The sequence below is a fragment of the Aotus nancymaae genome, unplaced genomic scaffold (assembly GCF_030222135.1).
Source record: "Aotus nancymaae isolate 86718 unplaced genomic scaffold, 86718_ANA_hifiasm-v0.15.2.pri h1tg000010l, whole genome shotgun sequence".
In the NCBI taxonomy this organism is placed as follows: domain Eukaryota; kingdom Metazoa; phylum Chordata; class Mammalia; order Primates; family Aotidae; genus Aotus; species Aotus nancymaae.
The window spans coordinates 30769402-30786867 of NW_026988421.1; the positions used below are offsets into that span (position 1 = coordinate 30769402).

Here is a 17466-nt window from a genome sequence, read left to right on the forward strand (position 1 = left end):
AACCCCATCTCTACTAAAAATACAAAAAATTAGCTGAGCATGGTGGCGCGTGCCTGTAATCCCAGCTACTCAGGAGGCTGAGGCAGGAGAATTGCCTGAATCCAGGAGGCAGAGGTTGCGGTGAGCCGAGATCGCGCCATTGCACTCCAGTCTGGGTAACAAGAGCGAAACTCCGTCTCAAAAAAAAAAAAAAAAAAAAAGAAATACCAGGATAAAAGAGAGATGAATTAATATTTCACTGGAAGAGAAAATGGTCAAAAAAGAGAAGAAAATTCCTAGAAATGCTCAGGTTTCTTTGGAGGAGGAAAGAGCTTTTAAGGATTATGGTAGACAAATAGAAGAGTCACATTCTCAGAATTGACTAAAGAGGTGATTGTAAATTGAAAATGCTCATCCACACGTGTAGCTCAGGTGATGGAACTGCAAAAAAAAATAAAAAAAGAAGAAAATGCTCACCTTGGCTGGGTGTGCTGGCTCACATCTGTAATCCCAGCCCTTTGGGAGGCCAAGGCAGGAGGATCACTTTAGCCCAAGAGTTTGAAACCATCCTGGGCAGCATAGGGAAACCCTATCTCTACAAAAAAATTTAAAAATTAGCAGGGTGTGGTGATGCACACCTGTGGTCCCAGCTACTTGGGAGGCTGAGGTGGGAGGATCACTTGAACACAGGAGGTTAAGAATGAGCCATGATTGTACCAGTGTTCTCCAGCCTGGGCAACAGAGTGAGACTCTTTCTCAAAAAAGAAAAGAAAATGCTCATCTTGAAATTCAAATAATTTAACAAACTTGTATTAATTTAAAACACTTAAAAGACATACCCTGAAAATAAAATAAAATAAAATAAAATAAAATAAAATAAAAGACATAGTGTGGGCATCAGTGGGAATGGTAGAATAGGGACCTCCAGAGATCTACTCCTCCATAAAAGCAATCAGAATAATGACCAAAAATTGTCAAAGTCAACTTTTTCAGAGCTCTGAAATTAACCAAAGGCTTGCAACTATCCCAGGAGCATTTGTTGTTTTTTTGTTTTGTTTTTTTGTTTTTTTTTAAAAAGCTGAAACTTAGTAAGAACAGTAAGCTTTGTGACAGTTTAACTTACTCTGTTTCTGTCCCCCTCTTCTTGGCTGCTATAGTCTAGAAGACCAACAGCCATACAATCATAGTAGTCATGAAAACCAGCAGCCTAGCAGCCTGCCCTGTCTTAGATTTTTCTTTCAAACTCTTGGGCTTCCCAGGGTGGTTTTAAACCATCACATGTCCTCATCTCACAGTCAGAACATGCTGTTATTTGTAGGCTGTGTAGCTACTCCCTTATCTGACTGATTCCTGGAATGCCCCTGCACCCTCCTGCCCTTGCTTTCTCAGACCTGAACTCCTGCTGGTGACAACCACTTGAGGGTGATAACCAGATCTATGTACAGGACTGCTGTTGGCAGGTCCTTGGGAAGGGTCACAGTAAACAGGGTTCCACTGCTGAGTAGGGCTAACTGGTGAACCCAATGGTGGTGATATTTGAGGCTGTTTCTATGGTATACTCTGAGACTATGCAACTGCCATAATTTTTTTCTGGTTCAAACACCCAGTGGTTTTGGTATATTAATCAAAATCCCTTTGTTAGGATTTATCAAGAATTTAGCAGTACACTAATGGTGCCAACCCATGAAGCTGTCCAGGAACTGGTTTTAATGGATTTGGGGTAGATAGGGTGACATGTGTGACTAGAGTCAATAGGAGCATGGCACCCCACAAGAGGGACCTTTGTGCCACTGGCGTTCCTTCCACAAGTGTTGTTACTCAGACTTTCAGTTGTACCCTTCTAAAGAGAGTCCTTTGATTGCATGTCAGACATCAGATGAGCAGGATAAGCCACCAGTTTGGCCCAGGCATAGAGTTTCAGTTTCTATGTTTCCTCACAGATACTCAGAACCCAGAAAGTGGAGTTTGAATCTCTGGGTAGTTCGCGTCCAAATCTAGTTCATTGGATACTGAACAGTTCAGGAAGTAGATATTGGGTTACCATTCCCACCATGGCCCAAATTCTATCTTGTCCCAATCCTCCTTACGTACCCGTGGCTTCCTCTTCAGGGCCTGTATGTTTCAGAAATGTTTTCAGATTCTTAGCAAACTCTCCTTTTTTGGCCAAGAGATCACTGTAGGATCCTTTCTCTACAATTGTGCCATTCCCCAGGACTATAATCTCATCCATGTGAGGAAGAAAGTGCATACTATGTGTAACCAAGAGTCGAGTCTATAAAAATAACAAGAAGTTGTGTTGATTACCATATGTCCACCATCTTCCCTGTCTTACTTGCCAGACATGTCCTCCCCTCTCCCTCCCACCCTACCTTTGTATCTTCATCATGTTAAATGATTTCTCACCTTGCCTTTCAACAGGCCATTGGGGCCCAAGACCTTATTAAAAATATGCTTTCCTACATGGGCATCCACAGCAGACAGGGGGTCATCTAGAAGATAGATGTCTAAATTTTGGTAGGTAGCTCTGGCCAGGCTGATCCGCTGCTTCTGACCCCCACTGAGATTTATACCCTGAAGAAGAAAATAATTTCTATTAAGCACTACTCCCTAGACCCACCTTCACAAAATCTAATAGGGAGGGGTAAAAGGAAGAAATTTGTCTCAATAAGATGTCAAGGACTTAAAAATCTTACGAATTCCTTTATACAAATAAAGACCTGTTTCAAATAAATAACTTTAGGTCAATAATTAAAGATTATGTCCAATTTACCATTTTCTATCAGATAATTTGCTTATTTAATAGTTTTGTTGCTTGTTACCCCATGAGAAGGTAGACCTATATCAGGGCAGAGGTTTTCTCTGTTTTGTTCATGGATGTAACCCCAGCACTTAAAACAATGTTTGGCACATAGTAGGTGCTCAATAAGTGTATGCTAATTAATGAACAAAATTACTCTAGAGCTGTACCTTCATTAATCTTCTAACATCTCAAGATTTTTGTTCCCAAAGATTGCTACATTTATTTCCAGTAATGGGGAGGGAAGATGAAAATATTCTAAATATGCAGGGTCTTTATTTAGAAATTTCAAAATAGGCCGGGTACGGTGGGTCACACCTGTAATCCCAGCACTTTGGGAGGCTGAGGCTGGCAGATCATAAGGTCAGGAGTTTGAGACCAGCCTGACCAACATGGTAAAACCTTGTCTCTACTAAAAATATTTTAAAAATTAGCTGGGAGTGGTGGCAGACTATTAAATAAGCAAAACTATTAAATAAGGAAATTATCTGATAGAAAATGGTAAGTTGGACATAATCTTTAATTATTGGCCTAAAGTTATTTATTTGAAACAGCTATAATCCCTACTACTCAGGAGGCTGAGGCAGGAGAATCACTTGAACCTGGGAGGTGGAGGTTGCAGTGCGCAGAGATCATGCCACTGCACTCCAGCCTGGGCAACAGAGCAAGACTCCGTCTCAAAAAAAAAAAAGAGAGATTTCAAAATAAATTATGCTAGATCTGTATAATTAATACAATATAGTCATTAAAAATCTATTTTTAAGAAAGGCCGTTAATAATATCAGAAGATAATTCACAATAAACATCTAAGTGTTCAAAGCAGATGAGTAGAATCTTTCTTTGGCCTCGCTGATACAGAAGTAGAATCAGGACACCTAGACTTTAGTCCCACTTCTGCCCTGCCACCTGTGAGATCAACCTTGGGCCAGTCACTATAAACTTCTCATGACCTTTGCCTCATCATCTTTGATTTAAATTACATAATTTTTATAACTGCTTCCAAGCAGAAAGTTTTAAAATTCTGAGTTACTTACATAGAATATTGTGGCCACTTAGTACAAACACATGATTTGTGGTGTTTATTCCAAATATGACTACCTAAATTGATCAACCACATTACCCCCATGTAGTTAGTTCTTCACCACCATCCTCACTTTTTCTCTTCTATATGCATTCACCCTTGAAGATCCCTTGTTATCCCAAATACCTTCTCTCCAATCTCAGCCAAATCTCCTCCAGGCAGTATTTCCAAGTCTGGGAGGAGAGCACAGGCCTCCAGTACTTGCTGGTACCTCTTTTCATCCAACTCTGCTCCAAAAAGGATGTTGTCCTTTATGGTGCCGTTCTGAATCCAGGACTGCTGTGGGACATAGGCAGTGGTGCCCTAGATGAAAAAGGATCAGACCATGTTACAGCTGCACTTCCAGAAATGCAGAGTTGAAGGACGGGGTGACAGGAGAAGGAGAGAAACAAATGGAGCTTAAATTTGAAGAACTGCAGGAGAGGATGACTGAGGATCTGATATTTATTCATGTGCTTATAGTTATTCCATTGACAGGACTCAATATCCTCTTCAGCATTAAAAGTCCCCCCTTGGGGCTGGGCGCAGTGGCTCACACCTGTAATCTCAGCACTTTGGGGGGCTGAGGCAGGCTGATCATGACAGGCCATGGACTGGTACCGGTCTGAGACCCAGGGGGTTGGGGACCCCTGGTATAAATGACATCTTAGGAAGCAAGATTATACCCAAAAAAAGAAGAAGGCAGGGCACGGTGGCTCACGCTTGTAGTCCCAGCACTTTGGGAGGCCAAGGCAGGCGGATCGCCTGAGGTCAGGAGTTCGTGACCAGCCTGGCCAACATGGCGAAACCCCATCTCTACTAAAAACACAAAAAGTAGCTGGGTGTGGTGGCGCAAGTCTGTAATCCCAGCTACTCGGGAGGCTGAGGAAGGAGAATTGCTTGAACCCAGAAGGCGGAGGCTGCAGTGAGCTGAGATTGGGCCACTGCACTCCAGCCTGGGAGACAGCAAGATTCCAACTTAAACAAACAAACAAACTAAAAACAGAGATGGAGACCAACAAATGCCTGTGTTTGAGGAAGAACCCAGTTATGAATTAGCAAGAAAAAAGCTTCCCAAAAGGAGTTAGAAGACAGACTTAAATCTGTAGTCTGCTCTGCTATAGTGCACATTTTTAAAAGTGCAAAGTAGTTCAATAGTGATTGGTAAATCCGGAAATGATGTCTGTATATTGTGGAAGAATATACATGGTGGCACACACCTGTAATCCCAGCTATTTGGGAGGCTGAGGCAGGAGAATCACTTGAACCCAAGAGGTGGAGGTTGCAGTAAGCTGAGATTGTGCCATCGCACTCCAGCCTGGGTGACAGAGAGAGACTCCCTCTCAAAAAAAAAAAAAAAATTGTAATTGATGAAGAAGACAATGCCTTATGCCAGATTTTCATTTTGGAAGCACATGCCATCCAAGATTTAGCTCTCAAGGGAGGAAGAGTGAGGCCCAAGAGTAATTGTAATGTTGGGTGCAAATGCCAGTGCTGATTTTACGATGCTCCTGTTTTCATTGCTCTAGATGTTATTGTTATGGTTGGTATTGTTTTTGTTGGTACTTTGGTTACAAAGTTATATATATTTTTAGTGATCTATTACAACTCTTTTCCCCTAGATCCTGTTATTTTTATTCTACAGTTTTGCAGAATACATAATTTTTCAGAAACAAATACATAAATACAGCAGAAATACCTATTTTTTTTTTTTTTTTTTTTTGAGACAGAGTCTTGCTCTGTTGCTCAGGCTGGAGTGCAGTGGCACAATCTTGGCTCACTGGAGCCACTGCCTCTTGGGCTCAAGTGATTCTCCTGCCTCAGCCTCCCAAGTAGCTAGGATTACAGGCATGTGCCACCATGCCCAGCTAGTTTTGTATTTTTAGTAGAGATGGGGTTTTACCATGTTGACCAGGCTGGCCTCAAACTCCTGACCTCAGGTGATCCACCTGCCTCGGCCTCTCAAAGTGCTGTGATTACAAACATGAGCCACCGGGCCCACCCAGCCAGAAATGCTTATACTTTGAAGGAAGACCTCTCTAGTCAATAGTTTTCACACTGTAGTATGCATATGAGAATCACCTTTAGAGTTTATTAAAAATGCAGATTCCCAAATCTTACCCTCAGCAACTGATCATACAAAGCTGAAATGGGACAGAGGATCACAGTCCACAAATCTACCAGATGTCTCCAAGGCCTCATCTACTAGTCCTCAGTGCCTTCTCTCCAATAAGGCGAAAGCTCAAAGTGGCCCACATTTGGGAGTCAGAAGTCTTCTTCATTGGCATTGCCTCTCACCTTGATGGTGATGTGCCCGTGGACATTTTCCATTTCTCCCAGCATGGCTGATATCAAGGAGGATTTCCCAGAGCCTACAGTGCCCACCACAGCCACAAGTCGGCCTGGCATAATGTCCAGGTTCACACTGAAAGAGAAGAATGTCTTTGAAGGAGATAGCAGGGGTCTGGTATTGAAGAGCAGTTCAAGTCACTTCTCTGAGTCTCCATGAAGTCTGATATTAGGAGATTCCCCTTCAAGATTGGAAAATTTGCCTTGGATAAATAAGACCCCAACGTGCTTCTTTTATATATATATATATATATATATTTTTTTTTTAGCTCTAAAAGGCTAGAGAATGAGCCCAATTTATCCAACTCATTTATAAGCTGTTTGTATCAAATGTGAATTTCCAATGATAAAATTCTCCTAGAACTAACATGCCTACCCATTGAATAAGACCCTAGTGGGGGCCTGGAGACCTGGCCTGGTTCAAATCCCAACTCTGACACTGCTGGGCTATGTTATCTTGGAAGGTCACTTCCTTTGGACTAAGGACCCCTCCTTTCTTACTAATGGGATTAGAGTAGATTAACATTTCCCAAATTTAGCTACTAAATGTGTCACCTGGAACATTTGCTGAAAGTAGATTCCCTGGCCCTTCTCCTGAATATCTGATTGTATCTGGCTGGGTTGGGGCCCACACTGGGATAGGTTCCCAGAAACTCTGTGTGCCAGCCCTGTTATTTGAGTTTCTAGAACATCAGGAACATTCGGAACTTGTTCACAGTCTTTCTGAACCTGCCTATTGAGATGAACTTATTCCAGACCTATAGCAGTAAAGTGGAGGCCCTGCCCAGTTTCTTCTCTGCAAAGGAAACCTGTTGGGTTAGGAGGGTCCGGAGAAGATGCTCCTGCCCCAACTCATCCTGGGGCTAGCTCTGTAGTCCATGTTAAAGGCTATAGGAACAAGACAGAGGAGTGGGAAGTCAGGGGTATAGTAAGGAGACGATAAGATGTGCTCAGCTGTGAGGAAAGAAAGATATGGCCTACTCAGGCTCCTAGTGTACTCCGTGTGCTGTGTTCAGTGGATGAATTGGGTGTGCTACTACATATGGTGTTTAAGAGACACACTATGTGCAACATCAGGGCTAGAGGAAGTTGGCTTAGGGCAGCATACCTGCACAGCAGAGGAGGTAGCCTACATGGTAGGGTATGGGAGTGGGTTATTTTGATGTGAAAGTCTAGATCTGAAATGGAATCTTATAGAGGTAGCTCCCAATGTCCAGTCTGGGGAAAGAAGCCAGATTCCAATGTTCCTGATTGCTATTCTTGAATGAATGAACTTACACTGAATTCAGGTTCTTGTGTGTATCTTCTACCACACCCAGAGAAACCGGCCACCTGCCAACCTTGCACTACCTCTGTCCACAATCTGCACAACAAATGTCTTCATGGGATCTCAGCTGAACACTCAAGGTCCCATAGTAGGAAAGCAGGGTGGCGAATGCAGTTATTGGGGCAAGAGGCTGAGAATCTTTGCCTTCAGTTCATCTCTCCAGGTGTTTATCCTGCACTAGTATCTAACTGAACACATGCACATAGCTCATTTCCCCATGTATTCTATTACATGGAATTTTCTGAGAACAGTTCAGGCAAAGAGAATGCTAAAGAATATTAGGATGGAAAAAAGGCAACTCACTCTCGGATTGTGGCTTCCAAATCACGCTCCCAGGTAAAGGTGGCCTCTGAAAACTGCACGGCTTTGTCTGTTGAGAAAAAGCTTCCTCTTTTAGTCAAATGTAGGTCCCCACGTGACTATCTGCTCTTTCTCAGCCCTCACGTGTCTCTCTCCACTTTCTTCATCAGCTCTCAGGATTGTTTCTGCTCAGTGCTGGCTCCTACGCTAACGGGAGGCAAATAATATCTCCTGGAATGAGACCAGAAGTGACCTGCATATGAACTCCTTTTTTTTTTTCCTTTGAGTCAGGGTCTCACTTTGTCACCCAGGCTGGAGTGCAGTGGTGCAATCTTGGCTGACGGCCACCTCAACTTTCTGGGCTCAAGAGATTCTCCTGCCTCAGACCCCCAGGTGGATGGGACTACAGGCACCCACCACAATGGCCCACTAATTTTTGTATTTTTAGCAGAGATAGGGTTTCGCCATGTTACCCAGGCTGGTCTCAAACTCCTAGACTCAAGCGATCTGCCCACCTCAGCCTCCCAAAGGGCTGGGATTATAGGTGTGAGCCACTGCGTCCAGCCTAAAGTTGTTTTTGATTCAGAACTCCCAAGCCTGTTGGTAGTCCAGATTCCTGACCTACAGATACTCTGAGTATACTCTCCAGCCCTCTGTTGCCCAGTCCCCTTATATGAATTCCCTCTCCTTATATAAATCCCCCTGCATCATGGATTCCAGTCCTACTGCCCACTCTGGCCATGGCTGGCCCCCAGTCTTTAAACCTTCAGAATCTGAGTATTCTTTCACTCCAGGCTACCTTCCCAATCCCATACATCTGGCTCCATCCTGACTTCTGCTTTCTGGATTCTTTGCAGGATTCCCTGCTTATCCTCAGATGAGCTGGCCCAGATTTACTTAGCAATCTAGTTATGCAATCTGCTCTAAGTGTAAACATAATTCAAGTAAGAACAGTATGTATCTTATGCAAACATAGGCTCAAAACAAATCTCTGAGCTTTCCCTTTCAGTTTGCTGCTGCTAAGCTCTTGCATTATCAAAATTCTGGCGCCAGCACTGTGAATAAGTTTGGGAAGCAACTTCCAAATTTATTTACCAGAATTGCAGTCATGTCGAATGGCAGATGTGTCCAAGTCATCCCCACCCAAGTACTTCTCCAGCCGCTCTGTGGAAACACTGGCCTAGGGAAGGACACAAAGGATCTCAAGAATTAAAGTTAGTGACAAGCACAAGCAGGGAGAAGATTTTGACTTTGTCATTAGCCCATGATTTTCTATTTGGCATAGCTGGCATCTCCTAATCTCCCCCGAACTCAGCCCTGGGAGCCATTCCATCACAGATAGATGAAAGTGGGTGTGCTATTTCAGTCCTTGAGCAACTCATGGAGTTCAGTTCTTCTGCTGTGTCTCTCCGGTCTTTGGTCCTAGTTCCAGAAACTACCTCCTACCTTCTAAGACAAAACCTTAACTTCTATCTGGTTCTGGTAACTAGGTCCCTGGCTTTCTCTTATTTAACTGAGTCTATGCCTGATGCCCATCCAGCATCCTAGCTAAGTCACTCCTGGGAGCCTCTGTAGAGGAACTGGCTATGGCATCAGGGGGACCTTGCACACTTCCACATAGGCCAGATAGCTAAAGCTTAAACTGCAGGTGACCTGAGTGTTGGCAGAATACCCTGCGGGCTCCCTGGAACTTGAGAACTTGGGAAGATTTTGAGGCACTTCTACAAGGATGTTTCTCACCTACTTCCCTCTCTTCCAAGGAGGCTGTCATGAGATGGCTTTTCATTGCCACCCAGGCTCTGATGAAGTCTTAGGCTTTCTGTCTGTTCCCTCCTTAGGGTACAGAAGCAGTCTATAAAACCACTTAGCTGCTGCATGGATCAGCTCCTCAAAAACAGAGTACCCCACTGCTCACCTTGCATCACCATCTGACCCTTTTGTTTTGTTTTGTGTTGAGATGGAGTCTCGCTCTGTCACCCAGGCTGGAGTGCAAGGGCGTGATCTTGGCTCACTGCAACCTCCACCTCCCAGGTTCAAGTGATTCTCGTGCCTCAACCTCTCTAGAAGCTGGGACTACAGGTGCATGCCACCACACCTGGATAAGTTTTGCATTTTTAGTAGAGATGGGGTTTCACCATGTTGGCCAGGCTGGTCTCAAACTCCTGACCTCAGGTGATCTGTCTGCCTCGGCCTCCCAAAGTACTGGGATTGCAGGCATGAGCCACTGCCCTTCACCATCATCTGACCCTTTTTTGATTCAGTGTCATGCTGAGGACCAGGAATGCAGGGAGCTGATACCTTTGCTGATCTTGCTTTTGCTATTTATGCAATAAATTGTATCTAAAAAGATCCTGTTGCTTCTTTACCTGCCAAATATGTCACCCTTTCTTTACACCCTCCAGGACAGGGAGGCCTTCTCTTTCACATGGTCTGAGCTCTCTGAAGCCAGCCACTTCTGGGATAAATGCAAGTCACTACGCTCCATCCCTGTCATTCAGGCCTTTTTATCAGTCTGCTGCCTGTCCTGTGATATTCTTCTGCAGATCTGATATGTGTCGCATATCAGTGACTATGCTCAGTTTTCAGAACCCGTATATTCCCTCTGGTCCATCCAAGGTTTCCTAAACTGCAAACTCATTTTCTGACAGTTTGAGGCTCCCAATTTGCATTTGGTTTGACCACCACATGGGTTTATGCAAAAGGAGGGTGTCTCTTCTCCCTCTGTGCCATATTTGCCTAATGCTATCTTAACACCTTAAGAGCCTTGGAAAAATATAGGAGAAACTGGGCTGGGAAATGTTCCCAGTACCAGGACTAAACATCGTAATCTCACTAAATGCATTCACAAGATTGTCTCCTTGTGAGGTAGATGAAATTGGTATGATTATCCTCATTTTATAGTCAGATAAACTGGGGCTCAGAAAACTCATGATATTATTAAGATCAAACCATTCGTCTCCAGAGACCAAACAGATCTGTCTCCCTGAAAGTTTACCAGCAAAAGTTAGATATGGGATGTGACGGCCAGTCATTCTGGACTCCAAGGCTTTTAACCAGAGACAGGCAGTTAGCAGTGAGAGTGCCAACCTACCTGGAGCATGGAGGAGATCATCATGGGAAGTGTGCTCAGGGGAAAGCGCAGGATATTGAAGAGGGTAATGGAGGTGAAGGCCTTTTGTGCATCCAAAACATTGCTGCTATCCACCAGGACGTAAACAGAAAATGTGATCACAGATACCTGGAAAGGACAAGGTCATGAGCAATTTATTCCTAAAAGGGACCAAGCTGCATTGTGCTAAGTTACAGGAATACCGTATATCAGAGTTGAAAGTACCTTAAGGATGATCCAGCCTCCTCAGGTTACAGATGAGAAAACTGAGCCCAGAAGAGGAGAAAATATCTTCCCCAAGGTCACAGAGTCTTTAATGGATTACTAGGACCAGAGCTCAGATCTCCTGGCTCCTATATCAGTGTTCCTTTCACTATAGACCTACATCGCCTCCCCAGAGAAGACAAGAAGGCCTCCTAAGCCAATCCTTCCTGGATACCACATTCTTGCTGTGCATCCTGAAAAGTTGCTCTGGGCGGCCAGACCACCGTATAGTACACTAGAGCTGGAGGTGTGATACAAAGGAGGAAAAGTAGCATGGGGCAGTGAGAAGGAGGGCAAGTCCCCTGGATCCTGCGGTCAGGCCTAGAGGTGCCATTTAGTCTATCAAAAGTAGAACTTCCTCTTCAGGAAGCTGATGCAGATCCAGATGAATACCCAGCCCATGGACCCCTCTGCTACTCACCAGGACTGGAGTTAAGTGTAAGATGAATACCACCACACACTGTATTAGACTAAAGGCCAGCAGGTTCTTAAGCTCTTTCTTCCGAAGGTTGTGAATGTGGTCTCTGAATGAAGGTTCCCAGGCAAAATATTTCAGGATCTAATAATTCAAAAAAGAATACGGCTCACATGATTGCCCCCAAAAGGGAACTAGGTGTATCTGATCCACCCATGTTTTAGGATATAGTCCCCAAAATATGGGGAATAGAAATCCAGGTTATAAAACATGATTAGAGAAAGGTAGCTTGTATTTGTTGACAACCTACTTTGTACAAAGCCTTTTGTTTACCTATTATTTATTTTCATTTTTTGAGACAGAGTCTTGCTCTGTCACCCAGGCTGGAGTGCAGTGGCGTGATCTTGGCTCGCTGCAAACTCCACCTCCCAGGTTTAAGCAATTCTCCTGCCTCAGCTTCCTGAGTAGCTGGGACTACAGCCATGTGCCACCATGCCCAGCTAATTTTTTGTAATTTTAGTAGAGACGGGGTTTCACCGTGTTAGCCAGGATGGTCTTGATCTCCTAACCTCAGGATCCGCCCACCTCAGCCTCCCAGAGTAGTGGGATTACAGCCATGAGCCACCATGCCCGGCTAGTACAAAGCATTTAAAATATATTATCTCACTTAATCTTTATAACAACCTTAGTATGACTAACTGTTCCAGCTTGCCTAGGACTAAAGGACTTCCCAGGACACAGGTCTTTCAGTGCTAAAACTTGGAAAGTTCTGGGCAAATCGAGGTGAGTTAGATACCTTAAATTTTTATAGTTATTATCTTCATTTAAACGATAAGGAAATAGCTGAGAGAGGCAAGGGAACTCGCCCAAAGTTATCAAGCTACCCAGTAGTAGTGCTGACATTCAAAACCTGCTCCCTGTTTTAATTTTGCCACATTCACAGAAGGATATATCAGAGCTTTGTGAGGAGAATGAACGAGGAGTTAAAAGGGATCTCTGTTTCATTTTTAAGAAGTTTAGGGTAATGTTAAAATCCATGAATTTAATATTTACTTAAAAACACTTATTGGTCACCTCTGGAGGATGAAATGCATTATTGTGAAAGCTGGTAAATAGAGGGAAAGAAGCAAGCATTTGTTCTGACTATTCCATACAGACTTCATTTTAAGGTAACAAACAAGTTGATGAGACATAATTCTTCTTCATAAAATTCCAGCTGATCAATGTCAAGGGAATAACAGAATTAAAAAATTTTACTCTTTCACGATTCCTAATGAAATAACAGATCTAGGCAATGATCATAAAATTCTTACAACAGTGGTTTTCACCTTGGTGGCACATTAGAATCACCCAGGGAACTTTAAAAAAATATACATGTCTGGGCTTCTCCCCCAGAGAGTCCAATTTAAATGGTTTGAAGTAGGGCCCCAGCCTCAGTGGTTTTACAAACTTCACGCTTCTCAGGTGATTCTAACATACTGCCAGCGTCACAAACCACTGCTCTAGTGGAAGACTAGCAGGAAATCTTGCAAGGGATGCATCAGGCTGACGCCGCCTGGACCCACTGAAATTATTATCGCTGCAGTTTGGAAGCACACAGCACCATTTGAAAACAACCTTGCACTCCCACCCCCAAATCAAATCTAAATAAATCAAGCCTTCAGATCTAACTATCAATATACAGGAAATACAGGAAACAAGACAAATAATCTAGTTTTTTTTGGAATGACCAACACACACACACACACACACACATACACACACACACACACACAGACTGTTGTGGATTAAAAGCACTATCAATTAAATGCCATGCATTTTTTGGTTTGTTATTCAAACTAACCAACAGCAAAACAAACAAACCAAAGGCACATATGAGGCAACTGGAGAACTCTGATGGTATCAAAGAATGTTGATTTTTTTTTTTAAGGTATGGTAAGTATTGTGGCTATATTTTAAAAATAAGTCCTTCTTGGCTTGGCACGGTGGCTCACGCCTGTAATCCCAGCACTTTGGGAGGCTGAGGGGGGCAGATCACGAGGTCAACAGATCAAGACCATTCTGGCCAACAAGGTAAAACCTCGTCTCTACTAAAAATACAAAAATTATCTGGGTGTGGTGGCGTATGCCTGTAGTTCCAGCTACTCGAGAGGCTGAGGCAGGAGAATCACTTGAACCCAGGAGGCGGAGGTTGCAGTGAGCCAAGATCGCACCACTGCACTACAGCCTGGTGACAGCAAGACTTCATCTCAAAATAAATTAAAAAAATAAAAATAAGTCCTTCTTTTAGAGACACATACACAGTATTTATGAATGAAATGACAAGATCTCTGAGATTTGCTTCAAAATAATCTAATAAGTGTGAGGGGAGTGGGATTATAGATGAAACTAGTTAGGTCATGCTGATAATTTCTGGAGCTGGGTGTAAAGTCCATAGGGGTTCATGATAGTCTGTATTTTTCTACATGTTTAAAAACTTCTACAGTAAATTGTCAAAACAAAACAAGCCATTTAGGGTGAATAAATAGAAATCGAGGTTCAACAGAGGACTTGGGAGGGGCAGGAGGACACGATGAAACAAAAGTCATGTGACACAACTGGCCCAGAAGCAGGAATCCATCACCTCTACCAGGGTTTGCGAAGGCCAAGAGAGAGCCGCTGCTTCTGTCCTTACCCCCAGAGAGCCACCTACGCTCAGATTCTCACCTTTATTCCACTGAGAATCTCATTCATGATCCTTAAACGTTTGTCTTTATTCTTCATATTTTTGACCTGCCAGGAAAAAAGCAAAAGGAAAACAAAACATGCTTCCATGAGAGAGGACTCAGGTTTGCTGCAGGCATCAAGCCTCACTGCTACTTTGTGGCTGTCACTTAGTAAGAACTTGAGGTGCCAGTGATGGGATTCACCTCCCTCCACTCTCCTCTTTGCCCACTCCACTCCTGCCACACCCATCTTCTTTCTGATCCTTAAATGTGCCAAGCTTGTTTCTGCCCCACAGCCCTTGCCTGACTGTACCCTCCTCCCAGGCTGTTCTTCCCCTGCCCTTCTCAAGGCTTTCTCCTCTACAGTCAGGCTTGTGTCATTCAGAGTTCAGCTTAAACATCCTCTCCCCAAGAGGCCTTCCTTGAATTCATTGAAAATAACCACCCACTCACTCGCTATCTCATCACCATGTTTAATTCTCTGAATAATACTTATCATGATCTGATATTTTTCTTTGTGTATTGCCTATCTCTCTACCACCCCACCAGGGAGAGTGTAAGATCCATGAGAGCAGGAGCCCTAATTCATGGCTGTGTTCTCAGAGAAGTAAATATGCAAGAAATATTTTAAAAACAATTATTTGTAACTTGAATGCAAAAACAAATGCTGAATAAATCACATACACTGTCAATTTCACCCACCCAACCTGTGACTTCTGGCAGGACTGAGGACACTGTCTACATGGAGCCCTCCCATCTGGTGATGGTAGGGTGATTGCCAGGGCTCAGGTTGACAGTTTGGATCGCTCATGCGACTGCTCTCTGTGGTTGGTTTATGATGGAGAAGCAGGGCCCAAAATCACTATTCTTAGGGCAGCCCAGCAGAACAAGATGGAAGAATTATGTGCAGCATCTCTAGGGCAGCCCTTCCTTCCCCAGTCAGGCTCTTCCCTCTAACATGAATGCAGAGGAGTGTATATAAACCCTAAGAGTTGTCAGAAGATGAAAAGGGAAGACAGAGAAAGCCAAGTACATTTGAGATGGTAGAAAATCTTCCACCAGCTTTGCCTTGCCCAAACTCCCATTAAGAATTAGAGTAAGAAAAAGGGTTTAGACTTTAAAGAAGGCATGTACCTTCTGGGTGACTCTTTCTTTACCTGAATGGCCTTACTCTTGGTGGACAGTATCGCATTAATTGGGATTACGAGCACCATCACCCCAACACCTGCTAACACTGAGGGTCCCAACTCTCTCCATAAGAAGAAGATGGATAAGACAATCTGTAGAACACTTGACCACAGCTGGTGGATGAAGTTGGTCACATCCATGAGCTTCTGAGCATCCACAGACATCAGGTTCACTGTTTCTCCAATGGTGTAATTTTTCCTGGCCAAGTTGGATAGGGTCAATGCCTAAAGATAAAGATTGAAATTGGGACCCATGGACAAAGCCAAGGATACTAGAGAGTAGAAGAGGAAGCTCAGCAAGTGAGAATACAATGGAAGGATATGCTCCATATGGACACAGCTTCTCCAAGGCACTGTGACTTCTTGCTTTCAAATCTTACACATGGTGCTGTCTCATTCTTGACCACTCTTTCCTCCTATTCCCACCTTCTTCCAACTCTATGCATCCACACACTTCTTTGCCAGAAAACTCCTATTTTTCCTTTGATGTCAGCTGAGATATAACTTCTTGTAAGAAAATCATCCTGACTCCCAAGTTGGGGTTAGATACTTGTCCTGTGTACTCTCATAATATCCTGAGCTTACTTTTGTCATTACATTCATCACAATGAACCATAATTATTATTTTTTTTTCTGTTTCTGATGAGGGGAACATCTGTCTATTTCACTACTATATTATGTGGCACATGGTAGATAATCAAATACTGAAGGATGGAAGAAAGGGAGGAATGGATGGATGGAAGGAGAGAGGGAGGAAGAGAGGGAAGAAAGGAGGGAGGAAACCAGCTTTTATTGATTTTGACCTCGGAGGCTCTTGGTGTGACAATGTTATTTGGAATCATACTCTTATGAAGAGGTTGCAAGCACTCCCAAGGACAGAGAATTCAGAATGAAGAGGAAAACTTCAGAGTTCATACTTGGAAGTAAAATGACTTTTGTAGACAGGACACGGTGGCTCACACCTGTAATCTGAGCACTTTGGGAGGCCTAGGCAGGCAGATCACCTGAGGTCAGGACTTCAAGACCAGCCTGGCCAACATGGAGAAACCTGGTCTCTACTAAAAATACAAAAATTAGATGGGTAGATGGACCTGGTGGTGCACACCTGTAGTCCCAGCTACTTGGGAAGCTGAGTCAGGTGAATTGCTTGAACCTGGGAGGCAGAGGTTGCAGTGAGCCGAGATCATGCCACTGCATTCCAGCCTGGGCAATAGAGCAAGACTCCATCTCAATAATAAATAAATAAAATAAAATTACCTTTGTTGTCAGGATTTTTCAGGCACTATCTAGATCTTGTAGTATGGGCTTCCTATACTCATGTTAGAGAGATCAGGTGGCTGTTACCCACAGGTCTATCACTTACAACAATGCCTTGTACAAATGTACCAGAGCACTGAAAACAACTTGTACTATGCCGCCAAGGCACCATCTGGAGCAGCCCACATCTTTCTAGAAGAAGGAGAGCCACTGGCTAGGTGCGGCGGCTCACACGTGTAATCCCAGCATTTTGGGAGGCTGAGGAGGGGGAACATGAGATCAGATTGTCTTCAATCTGATGGTCTTGATTAAGACCATCCTGGCTAACATGGTGAAACCCCGTCTCTACAAAAAATACAAAACAATTAGCCGGGTGTGGTGGCACACACCTGTAGTCCCAGTTACTCAGGAGGCTGATGCAGAAGAATCGCTTGAATGTGGGAGGGGGAGGTTGCAGTGAGCTGAGATCATGCCACTACACTCCAGCCTAGGCAAAAGAGTGAGACACCCTCTCAAAAAAAAAAAAAAAAGAAGAAGAAGAGCCACCTTCTAATTCCTACAAAGACAATGTGTGGGCTACAAGTGGCCGTAGATATCTACTTCCATTTCCTCCTAGAAGCACTACTGTCCTCTTAGTCCACCAATACATTCTTTGGAACATATCAGGATTCTTGGCTGTTCAGTAAAAGAAGGAAAATTTTCTAAAATGTTAGACCG

At 43.6% G+C, this 17466-nt stretch overlaps 1 protein-coding gene across 2 annotated transcripts in view; it reads right to left on the reverse strand.

Moving 5' to 3' along the window:
- ABCC2 (ATP binding cassette subfamily C member 2) overlaps positions 1–17466 on the reverse strand; it is a 60007-nt gene that overhangs the window by 20164 nt on the left and 22377 nt on the right. For both annotated transcript variants that reach the window (XM_021672944.2, XM_012439438.3), the window contains 10 exons: positions 15463–15717; positions 14307–14372; positions 11607–11744; positions 10904–11050; positions 8908–8992; positions 7816–7882; positions 6135–6261; positions 3984–4160; positions 2383–2550; positions 2071–2251 (listed from right to left, as the gene is read on the reverse strand). In XM_021672944.2, coding sequence (XP_021528619.2) covers positions 2071–2251; positions 2383–2550; positions 3984–4160; positions 6135–6261; positions 7816–7882; positions 8908–8992; positions 10904–11050; positions 11607–11744; positions 14307–14372; positions 15463–15717 — 1411 coding nt within the window. The remainder of the gene's footprint in view (positions 1–2070; positions 2252–2382; positions 2551–3983; positions 4161–6134; positions 6262–7815; positions 7883–8907; positions 8993–10903; positions 11051–11606; positions 11745–14306; positions 14373–15462; positions 15718–17466) is intronic.